General features: G+C 46.1%; 1 protein-coding gene across 1 annotated transcript in view; it reads right to left on the reverse strand.

Annotated features, from left to right (window-relative positions):
- Positions 1-14,412, reverse strand: part of LOC139254494 (zinc finger protein 850-like) — a 154,503-nt gene that overhangs the window by 90,306 nt on the left and 49,785 nt on the right. The window contains exons 2-3 of the mRNA XM_070873709.1: positions 13,028-13,214; positions 6,324-7,608 (exon numbers count right to left, since the gene is read on the reverse strand). Of these exons, the coding sequence (XP_070729810.1) occupies positions 6,324-7,273 (950 nt within the window). The 5' untranslated portion in view covers positions 7,274-7,608; positions 13,028-13,214. The remainder of the gene's footprint in view (positions 1-6,323; positions 7,609-13,027; positions 13,215-14,412) is intronic.

Consider the following 14,412-nt stretch of genomic DNA (forward strand, 5'->3'; position numbering starts at 1 on the left):
ATGGAATGTTGGAAAATGACTTGTCAATGCATCCGCTATTTCCAAGGCCACCTCCTTAAGTACTCTGGGATGCAGACCATCAGGCCCTGGGGATTTATCGACCTTCAATCCCATCAATTTCCCCAACACAATTTCCCGACTAATAAGGATTTCCCTCAGTTCCTCCTTCTAACTAGACCCTCTGATCCCTTTTATATCCGGAAGGTTGTTTGTGTCCTCCTTAGTGAATACCGAACCAAAGTACTTGTTCAATTGGTCTGCCATTTCTTTGTTCCCAGTTATGACTTCCCCTGATTCTAGTGCAGTGGACCTACGTTTGTCTTTACTAACCTTTTTCTCTTTACATATCTATAGAAGCTTTTGCAGTCCGTCTTAATGTTCCTGCAAGCTTCCTCTCGTACTCTATTTTCCCTGCTCTAATCAAACCCTTTGTCCTCCTCTGCTGAGTTCTAAATTTCTCCCAGTCCCCGGGTTCGCTGCTTTTTCTGGACAATTTGTATGCCACTTCCTTGGCTTTAATACTATCCCTGATTTCCCTTTGATAGCCACGGTTGAGCCACCTTCCCTTTTTTATTTTTACGCTAGACAGGGATGTACAATTGTTGTAGTTCATCCATGCGGTCTCTAAATGTCTGCCATTGCCCATCCACTGTCAACCCCTGAAGTATCATTCGCCAATCTATCCGAGCCAATTCACGCCTCATACCTTCAAAGTTACCCTTCTTTAAGTTCTGGACCATGGTCTCTGAATTAACTGTTTCATTCTCCATCCTAATGTAGAATTCCACCATATTATGGTGACTCTTCCCCAAGGGGCCTCGCACAACAAGATTGCTAATTAATCCTCTCTCATTACACAATACCCAGTCTAAGATGGCCTCGCCCCTTGTTGGTTCCTCGACATATTGGTCTAGAAAACCATCCCTTATACACTCCACGAAATGCTCCTCCACCGTATTGCTTCCAGTTTGGTGATCCCAATCTATATGCATATTAAAGTCACCCATGATAACTGTTGCACCTTTATTGCATGCACCCCTAATTTCCTGTTTGATGCCCTCCCCAACATCACTACTACTGTTTGGAGGTCTGTACACAACTCCCACTAACGTTTTCTGCCCTTTGGTATTCCGTAACTCCACCCATACCGATTCCACATCATCCAAGCTAATGTCTTTCCTTACAATTGCATTAATTTCCTATTTAACCAGCAACGCCACCCCGCCTCCTTTTCCTTTCTGTCTATCCTTCCTAAATGTTGAATACCCTTGGATGTTGAGTTCCCAGCCTTGGTCACCCTGGAGCCTTGTCTCCGTGATGCCAACCACATCGTATCCGGTAACTGCTATCTGCACAGTTAATTCGTCCACCTTATTCCGAATACTCCTTGCATTGAGGCATGGAGCCTTCAGGCTTGCCTTTTTAACACACTTAGACTCTTTAGAATTCTGCTGCAAAGTGGCCCTTTTTTTTTTGCCTTGAGTCTCTCAGCCCTCCACTTTTACTCATCTCCTTTCTGTCTTTCGCTTCTGTCTCCATTTTGTTAACAGCATCAACAACAGTAGATTCCAACCCCTGCAGTCACTTGTGAGCTCGCTCAGTACAAACGGTCTTCACCTGGCAGGACCAGAACCAATGTTTGCAAGTGCTGTTGGGGAGGGTTTAAACTAATACGGCAGGGGGATGGGAATCTATGCAGGGAGATAGAGTAAAATGGGGGCAGAAGCAAAAGGAGATAAGGAAAAGTGAAGGGCAGAGACATCAAAGGCAAAAATCAAAAAAGGCCACATTACAACATAATTCTAAAAGAATCAAGAGTGTTAAAAACACAAGCCTGAAGGATCTGTGTCTCAATGTGAGGAGCATTCATAATAAGGCGCAGATAGCTGTTAACGGATATAATGTAATTGGGATTACGGAGACATGGCTGCAGGGTGACCAAAGCTGGGAACTCAACATCCAGGGGTATTCAGTATTCAGGAAGGATAGACAGAAAGGAAAAGGAGATGGTGTAGTGTTACTGGTTAAGGAGGAGATAAATGCAATAGTAAGGAAGGACATTAGCTTGGATGATGTGTAATCTGTACGGGTACAGCTGCGGAACACCAAAGGGCAGAAAATGCGAGTGGGAGTTGTGTACAGATCACCAAACAATAGTAGTGAGTTTGGGGATGGCATCAAACAGGAAATTAGGGATGCGTGCAATAAAGGTACGGCAGTTATCATGGGTGACTTTAATCTACATATAGATTGGGCTAACCAAACTGGTAGCAATACGGTGGAGGAGCATTGCCTGGAGTGTAAAAGGGATGGTTTTCTCGACCAATATGCAAAGGAGCCAACAAGAGAGCTGGCCATCCTAGACTGGATGTTGTGTAATGAGAGAGGATTAATTAGCAATCTTGTTGTGCGAGGCCCATTGGGGAAGAGTGACCATAATATGATAAAATTATTCCTTAAGATGGAGAGTGACACAGTTAAATCAGAGACTAGGGTCCTGAACTTAAAGAAAGGTACCTTCGATGGTATGAGACGTGAATTGGCGAGGATAGACTGGCGAATGATACTTAAAGTGTTGATGGTGGATAGGCAATGGCAGACATTTAAAGATCACATGGATGAACTTCAACAATTGTACATCCCTCTCTGGCGTAAAAAAATCGGGAAGATGGCTCAACCATGCTAACAAGGGAAATTAGGGATAGTGTTAAATCCAAAGAAGAGGCATATAAATTGGACAGAAAAAGTAGCAAACCTGAGGACTGGGAGAAATTTAGAATCCAGTAGAGGAGGACAAAGGGTTTAATTAGGAGGGGGGAAATCATCATCATAGGCAGTCCCTCAAAACGAGGATGACTTGCTTCCATGACAAAATAGGATGAGTAAACAGGTGTTACAATAAAGCACCTAATATTCCAGGTCCCGAACTACATCCTGAAGGGTGGAAGATGCCTCTGCATGGATTTTTTTAATGTGTGGTGGCCGTTGCACACCAGCCACCTCATGGGCTTGACAGAGCTAGGTCTTGGTCCAGTGGCAAGGATTAACCAGGACGACTGAAGACCAGCTCTGCTGCATGGACCTAGTGCACACACATATCGCAGTGTGGGCTGGCCCGTGCTGCCTCTGGGCCCCTGGCCCAGAACTCACACCTCTCCTGGGCCCCAATCACGTCCCTCCACAGTCTCTCGCTGCTTCTTCGCCCTGACCTCGCTGCTCCTGCTGCACCGACCCACCTTCCAATCATCAACCTGGACCTTGATGACATCACTCTTTGTTGCCTTCACAGCTCGCGCTGCTCCCTGCAGCTGCATGCCTCCACGCTGCTCCCTGGGCCGCACGCTGCTCATTTTATGGCCCCGATCTGCCATAACGTATCCCGATCTTCCAATATAACATGGACAGGGTATCCGGTCATTTATCACATTGCTGTTTGTGGGAGATTGCTGTGTTCAAATTGGCTGCCGCGTTTCCCACATTACAACAGTGACTACACTCCAAAAGTACTTCATTGGCTGTAAAGCATTTGAGACGTTTGGTGGACATGAAAGGCGCTATATCAATGCAAGTCTTTCTTAATACAAAAGCAAAATACTGCAAATGCTGAAATCTGAAATAATAACAAACTGTTGGAAATCTCAGCAGGTCAGGCAACATCTGAGAGCAAAAATAGAGTGTGAGAGGAAGCTTGCAGGAAACATAAAAACTGACTGCAAAAGCTTCTATAGATATGTGAAGAAAACTAGATAAGTGAAAACAAATATAGGTCGCTTGAACAGAATCAGGTAAATTTATAATGTGGAACAAAGAAATGGCAGGCCAATTGAACAAATACTTTGGTTCTGTCTTCACTAAGGAAGACACAAATAACCTTTCAGAAATATTAGGGGACCAAGGGTCTAGCGAGAAGGGGGAACTGAAGGAAATCCTGATTAGTCAGGAAATTGTGTTACGGAAATTTATGGGATTGAAGGCCGATAAATCCCCAGGGCCTGATAGACTGCATCCCAGAGTACTTAAGGAAATGGCCCTAGAAATAGTGGATGCATTGGTGGTCATTTTCCTTCATTCTATCGACTCTGGATCAGTTTCTATGGATTTAAGGGTAGCGAGTGTAATACCACTTTTTGAAAAAGTGAGCAAGAAAACAGAATTATAGACCGGTTAGCCTGACATCAGTCGTGGGGAAAATGTTGGAATCAATGATTAAAGATGTAACAGCAGTGCATTTGGAAAGCAGTGACAGGATCGGTCCAAGTCAGCATGGATTTATGAAAGGGAAATCATGCTTGACAAATCTTCTAGAATTTTTTGACGATGTAACTAGTAGAGTGGACAAGAGAGAGCCAGTGGATGTGGTGTATTTGGACTTTCAAAAGGCTTTTGACAAGATCCCACAAAAGAGATTAGTGTGCAAAATTAAAGCACATGGTATTGGGGGTAATGTATTGACGTGAATAGAGAACTGGTTGGCAGACAGGAAGCAAAGAGTAGGCATAAATGGGTCCTTTTCAGAATGGCAGGTAGTGACTAGTGGGTTACCGCAAGGTTCAGTGCTGGGACCTCAGCTATTTACAATATACATTAATGATTTAGACGAAGGAATTGAATGTAATCTCTCCAAGTTTGCAGATGACACTAACCTGGGTGGCAGCGTGAGCTGTGAGGAGGATGCTAAGAGGCTGCAGGGTGGCTTGGACAGGTTGCATGAGTGGGCAAATGCATGGCAGATGCAGTATGATGTAGATAAATGTGAGGTTATCCACTTTGGTGGCAAAAACATGAAGGCAGAATATTATCTGAATGGTGACAGATTAGGAAAAGGGGAGGTACATCGAGATCTGGGTGTCATGGTACATCAGTCATTAAACGTTGGCATGCAGGTACAGCAGGCAGTTAAGGCGGCAAGTGGCATGTTGACCTTCATAGCGAGAGGATTTGAGTATAGCAGGGAAGTCTTACTGCAGTTGAACAGGGCCTTGGTGAGGCCACAACTTGAATATTGTGTACAGTTTTGGTCTCCTAATCTGAGGATGGACATTCTTGCTATTGAGGGAGTGCAGCGAAGGTTCACCAGACTGATTCCTGGGATGGCAGGACTAACATATGAAGAAAGACTGGATCAACTCGGCTTATATTCACTGGAATTTAGAAGAATAAGAGTGGATCTCATAGAAACATAAAATTCTGACAGGATTGGACGGGTTAGATGCAGGAAGAATGTTCCGGATGTTGGGGAAGTCCAGAACCAGGTCTCACAGTCTAAGGATAAGGGGTAAGCCAATTAAGACTGAGCTGAGGAGAAACTTCTTCACTCAGAGAATTGTGAACCTGTGGAATTCTCTACCACAGAAAGTTGTTCAGGCCAGTTCGTTAGATATATTCAAAAGGGAGTTAGATGTGGCTCTTACAGCTAAAGGGATCAAGGGGTATGGGGAGAAAGAATTGAATGGTGGTGCAGGCTCGAAGGGCCGAATGGCCTACTCCTGCATCTATTTTCTATGTTTCTATAACGGGCAAAAATCTGGCAGATGGACCATGTGGTAAAATGTCAGGTTATCCCCTTTGGTAGGAAAAAGAAAAAACAAAATTATTGAAATGGGGACTATTGCAAAATGCTGTAGTACAGAGGAATCTGGAGGTTCTTCGACATGAAACTCAAAAAGTTAGCATGCAAATACAGCAAGTAATCAGGAAGGCAAATGCAATGCTGGCCTTTATTGCAAGGGGGATGGAGTATGAAAGTAGGGAAGTCCTGCTACACCTGTACAGGGCATTGGTAAAACCACACCTGGAGTACTGCGCACAGTTTTAGTCTGGACTTGTCTCTATTCCCATGCCGAGGGGATTGCTGCACCAGATGGGAGAGGCAACATTTGGGGACACGGATTCCCCACCAATTCCCATTCCCCTTCTTTCTGGTGGATAATGGAGGGGCCACTGTGTGTAATGTGCAAGTCAGTAAAAATTGTCAGTAAGCTCTTTCTAATTGGACATTTTATTCAGTAGAAACTTTCACACACTATTGCAGATTTTGTGCCAAAGATCAATTTAGGATTAAAGTAAAAGTTCACAATTTTATTGCAAACTAACTTTTTGTTGAGAGTTGCTGAATTAAGGGGAAAGATAACACACCATGTTTCTTAAATGGACACTGCAGCCCCGAGAACACAATCAGCAATATATCCAGAATATTAAAGTCCAGCCCAGTTATAGGGTTATTAACATCAGCAGAAACAAACCCCAACTGTCAGAATGAACATGGTTCAGTCAGGATGTGATTAACAGCAGTAATAACAGCAGATACCAACCCCTGCAGTCACTTGTGAACTCGTTGGTGTGTCAGCAGGTGGGATGACCGAGTGAATCCTTTCCCACACTCTGAGCAGGTGAATGGCCTCTCCCCAGTGTGAACTCGCTGGTGTATCAGCAGGGTGGATGACCGAATGAATCCCTTCCCACACTCAGAGCAGGTGAATGGCCTCTCCCCAGTGTGAACTTGCTGGTGTATCAGCAGGTCGGATGATCGAGTGAATCCCTTCCCACACTCAGAGCAGGTGAATGGCCTCTCCCCAGTGTGAACTCGCTGGTGTCTCAGCAGGTCGGCTGAACATGTGAATCCCTTCCCACATTCAGAGCAGGTGAATGGCCTCTCCCCGGTGTGAAGTCGCATGTGTATCAGCAGGGAGTATGACCGAGTGAATCCCTTCCCACACTCTGAGCAGGTGAATGGCCTCTCCCCAGTGTGAACTCGCTGGTGTGCCAGCAGGGTGGATGACTGAATGAATCCCTTCCCACACTCTGAGCAGATGAACGGCCTCTTCCCAGTGTGAACTCGCTGGTGTGTCAGCAGGGTGGATGACCGAATGAATCCCTTCCCACACTCTGAGCAGGTGAATGGCCTCTCCCCAGTGTGAACTCGCTGGTGTTTCAGCAGGTAGGATGACTGAGTAAATCCCTTCCCACACTCAGAGCAGGTGAATGGCCTCTCCTCAGTGTGAACTCGCTGGTGTATCTGCAGGATGGATGAATAAATGAATCCCTTCCCACACTCAGAGCAGGTGAACGGTCTCTCCCCAGTGTGAACTCGCTGATGAGCTATAAGTTGGGATGACCCAGTGTATCCCTTCCCACACTTGGAGCAGGTGAACGGCCTCTCCCCAGTGTGACTGCGTCGATGAATTTCCAGCTTAGACGGTGATCTGAATACCTTCCCACAGTCACCACATTTCCACGGTTTCTCCATGGTGCGGGTATCCTTGTGACTCTCCATGGTTGGACGATGGGTTGAAGCCTCGCCCACGCACAAAACACGTTTACAGTTTCTTCGCGCTGTGAATGGTGCGATGATTTTTCAGGCTGTTTAATTGGTTAAAGCTCTTTCCACAGGCAGTGCACTGGAACACTCACTCGGGTGTGTGTGTCTCAGTGCTTTTCCAGACACACTGATGTTTGAAATCTTTTCCCACAGACAGAACAGACAAACATTTCTCCTTCCACTTTCAAAGGCCGATGATATTCAGGTCCTGATGAATCGATTGACTCCGTCAGATCTTGACGTGATGTTTGGTTTGTGTTTCCTGTGTGAAAATCTCCCCTTCTAATATTCTGTAAAAGGAGATAATAAAATTCATCACTGTCAGTACAAGACAGAAATTCAGGATAGACACAACTAGTTTCCATGGAACATTCTTTCCTCTCTTGTTCTTCCAAAGCTGTAAATCCCTATACCACACATTGTCCCTCCTGCTGTGCTGAAATCCAAACCCATCGCACATTTCTAGACTGTTTCTCCTCCCCTCCCAGTTTTCACCACCAATTCTGGCTGGGTTCAGTTCTACACTCACTGGTTCCCCTCCCTCTCCACCCCTGAAGGTGCTGACTCTGGCTGGGTTCAGTTCTACACTCACTGGTTCCTCTCCCTCTCCACCCCTGAAGGTGCTGACTATGGCTGGGCCCAGTTCCACATTCACTGGTTTCCCTCCCTCTCTTCCCCTAAAAGTGCTGACTCTGGCTTTGAGGAACAAGGTGAATGAAGAGGAACCAGTGGATGTGGTGTATTTGGACTTCCAGAAGGTATTTGACAAGGTGCCACATAAAAGGTTACCGCACAAGATAATAGTTCACGGGGTTGGGGGTAATATATTCGCATGGATAGGATTGGTTAACTAACAGAAAACAGAGATTCGGGATAAATTCTCGGTTTGGCAATCAGTAACTAGTGGGGTGCTGCAAGAATCAGTGTTGGGCCCCCAACTGTTTACAATCTAGATTAATGAATTGGATGAAGGGATCGAGTGTAATGTAGCCAAGATGGGAGGAAATGTAATGTGCGAGGAGGACACAAAAAACCTGCAAAATGACATAGACAGGCTAAGTGAGTGGGCAAAAATTTGGCAGATGGAGTATAATGTTGGAAAGTGTGAGGTTATGCACTTTGGCAGAAAAAAATTCGAAGAGCATGTTATTATTTAAATGGAGAAAAATTTGCAGTACAGCGGGACCTGGGGAGTCCTGCTGCATGAAACACAAAAGGTAAGTATGCAGGTACAGCAAGTGAACAGGAAGGCCAATGGAATCTTGGCCTTTATTGCAAAGGAGATGTTGTATAAAAGCAGGGATGTCTTGCTACAGTTATACGGGGTATTGGTGAGGCCACACCTAGAATACTGCATACAGTTTTGGTTTCCATATCTAAGAAAGGATATACTTGCTTTGGAGGCAGTTCAGAGAAGGTTCACAAGGTTGATTCCGGAGATGAGGGGGTTGACTTATGAGGAAAGGTTGAGAAGGTTGGGCCTCTACTCACTGGAATTCAGACGAATGAGAGGTGATTTTATCGAAACGTATAAGATTATGAGGGAGCTTGACAAGGTGGATGCAGAGAGGGTGTTTCCACTGATAGGGGAGACTAGAACTAGAGGGCATAATCTTAGAATAAGGGGCCGCCCATTTAAAACTGAGATGAGGAGGAATGTCGTCCCTCAAAGGGTTGTAAATCTGTGCAATTTGCTGCCTCAGAGAGCTGTGGAAGCTGGCTCATTGAATAAATTTAAGACAGAGATAGACAATTTCTTAATCGATAAGGGAATAAGGGGTTATGGGGAGCAGAGAGAGAAGTGGACCTGAGTCCATGATCGGCTCAACCATGATCGTATTAAATGGTGGAGCAGACTCGAGGGGCCGTATGACCTACTTCTTCTTATGTTCTTATGCAGACTCTGGCTGGGTTCAGTTGTACACTCACTGGTTCCCCTTCCTCCCCTCCCCTGATGGTGCTGACTCTGGCTGGGTTCAGTTCTACACTCACTGGTTCCCCTCCCTCTCCTGATGGTGGTGATTCTGGCTGGGTTCAGTTCTGCAATCACACGTTTCCCACTCTCTGCTCCCCTGATGGTGCTGACTCTGGCTGGGTTCAGTTCTTCAATGAAATGTTCACCACTCTCTGCTCCCTTGATGGTGCTGACTCTGGCTGGGACCAGTTCTTCAATCACACGTTTCCCACTCTCTGCTCCCCTGATGGTGCTGACTCTGGCTGGGTTCAGTTCTTCAATCATACGTTCCTTTCTCTCTCCGCCCCTGAAGGTTCTGACTCTGGCTGGGTTCAGTTCCACACTCACTGGTTCCTCACCTCTCCTGAAGATGCTGACTCTGGCTGGGTTCAGTTCTACACTCACTGGTTCCCCTCTCTCTCCTCCCCTGATGGTGCTAACTCTGACTGGGTTCAGTTCTACAATAACTAGTTTCCTCTCTCTCTCCTCCTCTGAAGTGCTGGCTATCTTAGATCTGGTCCTGTGTAATGAGATAGGATTAATAAACAATCTCCGAATAAAGGAGCCCCTTGGAATGAGTGATCATAGCGTGGTTGAATTTTAAATTCAGATGGAGAGCGAGAAATTTGGATCTCAAACCAGAGTTCTAAGCTTAAATGATGGAGACTACATAGGTATGAGGGCAGATTGGGCAAAAGTGGACTGGGAAAATAGATTAAAGTGTAGGATGGTTAAAGTGTAGGGCCAAATTACAGCAAAATTCTAAAGGGGCAAAGTGTGTTAAAAACACAAGCCTGAAGGCTCTGTGCCTCAATGCGAGGAGTATTCGGAATAAGGTGGACGAATTAACTGCACAGATAGCTGTTAACGGATATGATGTAATTGGCATCACGGAGACATGGCTCCAGGGGGACCAAGGCTTGGAACTCACCATCCAGGGGTATTCAACATTCAGGAAGGATAGACAGAATGGAAAAGGAGGTGGGGTGGCATTGCTGGTTAAAGAGGAAATTAATGCAATAGTAAGGAAGGACATTAGCTTGGATGATGTGGAATCAGTATGGATGGAGCTACGGAATATCAAAGGGCAGAAAACGCGAGTGGGAATTATGTACAGACCACCAAACAGTAGTAGTGAGGTTGGGGACAGCATCAATTAAGAAATTAGGGATGCGTGCAATAAAGGTACAACAGTTATCATGGGCGATTTTAATCTGCATATTGATTGGGCTAACCAAACTGGTAGCAATGCGGTGGAGGAGGATGTCCTGGTGTGTATTAGAGATCGTTTTCTAGACCAATATGTCAAGGAACCAACTAGAGGGCTGGCCATCCTAGACTGGGTGATGTGTAATGAGAGAGGACTAATTAGCAATCTTGTTATGCGAGGCCCCTTAGGGATGAGTGACCATGATATGGTAGAATTCTTTATTAAGATGGAGAGTTACACATAATTAAGGTGAAGATAGGCACATTTTTGAGCGATAAGGGAGTAAAAGGTTATGGGGAGCGGACGGGGAATTGGAACCTAATCCATGATCGGATCAGCAATTATCTTATTGAATGGGGAGCAGGCTCAAGGGGCCAAATGGCCTACACCTGCTCCTATTTCTTATGTTCTCGACAGTTTCCCCTCCACTCCCAGTTTTCACCATCGATTCTGGCTCAGTTCAGTTCTACACTCACAGGTTCCCCTCCCCTGAAGGTGCTGACTCTGGCTGGGTTCAGTTCTACACTCACTGGTTTCCCTCCCCTGAAGGTGCTGACTCTGGCTGGGTTCAGTTCTACACTCACTGGTTCCCCTCCCCTGAAGGTGCTGACTCTGGCTCAGTTCAGTTCTTCAATGAAATGTTCACCACTCTCTGCTCCCTTGATGGTGCTGACTCTGGCTGGGACCAGTTCTTCAATCACACGTTTCCCACTCTCTGCTCCCCTGATGGTGCTGACTCTGGCTGGGTTCAGTTCTTCAATCACACGTTCCTTTCTCTCTCCGCCCCTGAAGGTTCTGACTCTGGCTGGGTTCAGTTCCACACTCACTGGTTCCTCACCTCTCCTGAAGATGCTGACTCTGGCTGGGTTCAGTTCTACACTCACTGGTTCCCCTCTCTCTCCTCCCCTGATGGTGCTGACTCTGACTGGGTTCAGTTCTACAATAACTGGTTTCCTCTCTCTCTCCTCCTCTGAAATGCTGGCTATCTTAGATCTGGTCCTGTGTAATGAGATAGGATTAATAAACAATCTCCGAATAAAGGAGCCCCTTGGAATGAGTGATCATAGCGTGGTTGAATTTTAAATTCAGATGGAGAGCGAGAAATTTGGATCTCAAACCAGAGTTCTAAGCTTAAATGATGGAGACTACATAGGTATGAGGGCAGATTGGGCAAAAGTGGACTGGGAAAATAGATTAAAGTGTAGGATGGTTAAAGTGTAGGGCCAAATTACAGCAAAATTCTAAAGGGGCAAAGTGTGTTAAAAACACAAGCCTGAAGGCTCTGTGCCTCAATGCGAGGAGTATTCGGAATAAGGTGGACGAATTAACTGCACAGATAGCTGTTAACGGATATGATGTAATTGGCATCACGGAGACATGGCTCCAGGGGGACCAAGGCTTGGAATTCACCATCCAGGGGTATTCAACATTCAGGAAGGATAGACAGAATGGAAAAGGAGGTGGGGTGGCATTGCTGGTTAAAGAGGAAATTAATGCAATAGTAAGGAAGGACATTAGCTTGGATGATGTGGAATCAGTATGGATGGAGCTACGGAATATCAAAGGGCAGAAAACGCGAGTGGGAATTATGTACAGACCACCAAACAGTAGTAGTGAGGTTGGGGACAGCATCAATTAAGAAATTAGGGATGCGTGCAATAAAGGTACAACAGTTATCATGGGCGATTTTAATCTACATATTGATTGGGCTAACCAAACTGGTAGCAATGCGGTGGAGGAGGATGTCCTGGTGTGTATTAGAGATCGTTTTCTAGACCAATATGTCGAGGAACCAACTAGAGGGCTGGCCATCCTAGACTGGGTGATGTGTAATGAGAGAGGACTAATTAGCAATCTTGTTATGCGAGGCCCCTTAGGGATGAGTGACCATGATATGGTAGAATTCTTTATTAAGATGGAGAGTTACACATAATTAAGGTGAAGATAGGCACATTTTTGAGCGATAAGGGAGTAAAAGGTTATGGGGAGCGGACGGGGAATTGGAACCTAATCCATGATCGGATCAGCAATTATCTTATTGAATGGGGAGCAGGCTCAAGGGGCCAAATGGCCTACACCTGCTCCTATTTCTTATGTTCTCGACAGTTTCCCCTCCACTCCCAGTTTTCACCATCGATTCTGGCTCAGTTCAGTTCTACACTCACAGGTTCCCCTCCCCTGAAGGTGCTGACTCTGTCTGGGTTCAGTTCTACACTCACTGGTTTCCCTCCCCTGAAGGTGCTGACTCTGGCTGGGTTCAGTTCTACACTCACTGGTTCCCCTCCCCTGAAGGTGCTGACTCTGGCTCAGTTCAGTTCTACACTCACAGGTTCCCCTCCCCTGAAGGTGCTGACTCTGGCTGGGTTCAGTTCTACACTCACTGGTTCCCCTCCCCTGAAGGTGCTGACTCTGGCTGGGTTCAGTTCTACACTCACTGGTTCCCCTCCCCTGAAGGTGCTGACTCTGGCTGGGTTCAGTTCCAGACACTGACATCATTCACATTGTTCCTGCACCAACATGGCCGCGCATGCGCTTTGCTACTCACTGACTATAGAGGGCAGACCGTTGAAACTGACTAACTACACCAAAATGTCCACCGTTAGCCTGGGCCTGTGGCCGGGAGAAAGCCCCGAAGCTGCAACCGCCGATATTCCGGTTATTATTTCGGGCTTGCGGTGGGCACCCGTTGTTTATGAAGCCTCCCCGGCTCCCCGCTGGTTCATTACTCCGCTCTGTACCGATGAAAAGGACACTTCTGAGGAACCAACCCAAAACATACTGCCTCCGCCATTACCCGCACCACAAATGCTCCAAAGCCCCTCCCCCGCCCCCCCAGGACCCGCGCCTGCGCACTGAGCTCCTGTAGTCTGGGTGCAGCACATTCTTCCCCGCGGGGCATGCTGAGTACATAAGACCATGAGAAATAGGAGCAGGAGTGGGCCACCCGGACCCCTGGGCCTGCTCCCCATTCAATAAGATCATGGCTGATCTGATCATAGAGTCAGCTCCACTTCCCTGCCCGCTCCCCAGAGCCCTTTACTCCCTTATCGCTCAAAAATTTGTCCATCTCCGCCTTAAATATATTCAATGAACCAGCCCCCATGGCTCTCTGGGGCAGAGAATTCCACAGATTTACAACCCTCTGAGAAAAGAAATTCCTCGTCATCTCAGTTTTAAATGGGTTGAGGAGAAAGGCTACATTTGTGAATAGAACAGGATTTACTGTGATTTCACTGGGCACTGTACCATGTTCATTCTGGCAGCTCTTGTTCGTTTCTGATGAACTTAATAACCCCTATACCTGAGCTGGAATTTAAAACCCTGTCTAAATATTGAATAAATTATCTGTGTTTCAAACACAGTGTTTCGAATATTTGATTGCTCCGTGATCACAGGAGACCAAGTGATGTTCCATTTTAGTGCTTTTTCTTAATCTAACTTATATCACTTCTCACCTAGTTTGCCTTCTATCATATCAACCCCCAGACTTGTTCTGTTTAAGGTCCTACAAGACGAATTTGTGGAGCTAGGAGCTAAATTAAAAAGTAGGACCTCAAAGGTATTAATCTCAGGATTGCTATCAATGCCACGTGCTAGTCAGAGTAGGAAGCACAGGATAGCTCAGATGAATACATGGCTTGAGCAGTGGTGCAGAAGGGAGGGATTCAAATTCCTGGGATATTGGAACCAGTTCTGGGGGAGGTGGGACCAGTACAATTGATCTGCACATGGGAGGGACCGGAACCAATGTCCTCGGGGGAGTGTTTGCTCGTGCTGTTGGGGAGGGGTTAGACTAATATGGCAGGGGGATGGGAACCTATGCAGGGAGACAGAGGGAAGTAGAATGGGGGCAGAAGCAAACCCATTGTAAATGTCAACAATTGTAATTAAGTGCTGTTCACAGTGCAGTGTCATTTATTTAGAATTTTG

Source organism: Pristiophorus japonicus, unplaced genomic scaffold (assembly GCF_044704955.1).
Source record: "Pristiophorus japonicus isolate sPriJap1 unplaced genomic scaffold, sPriJap1.hap1 HAP1_SCAFFOLD_553, whole genome shotgun sequence".
Lineage (NCBI taxonomy): Eukaryota > Metazoa > Chordata > Chondrichthyes > Pristiophoridae > Pristiophorus > Pristiophorus japonicus.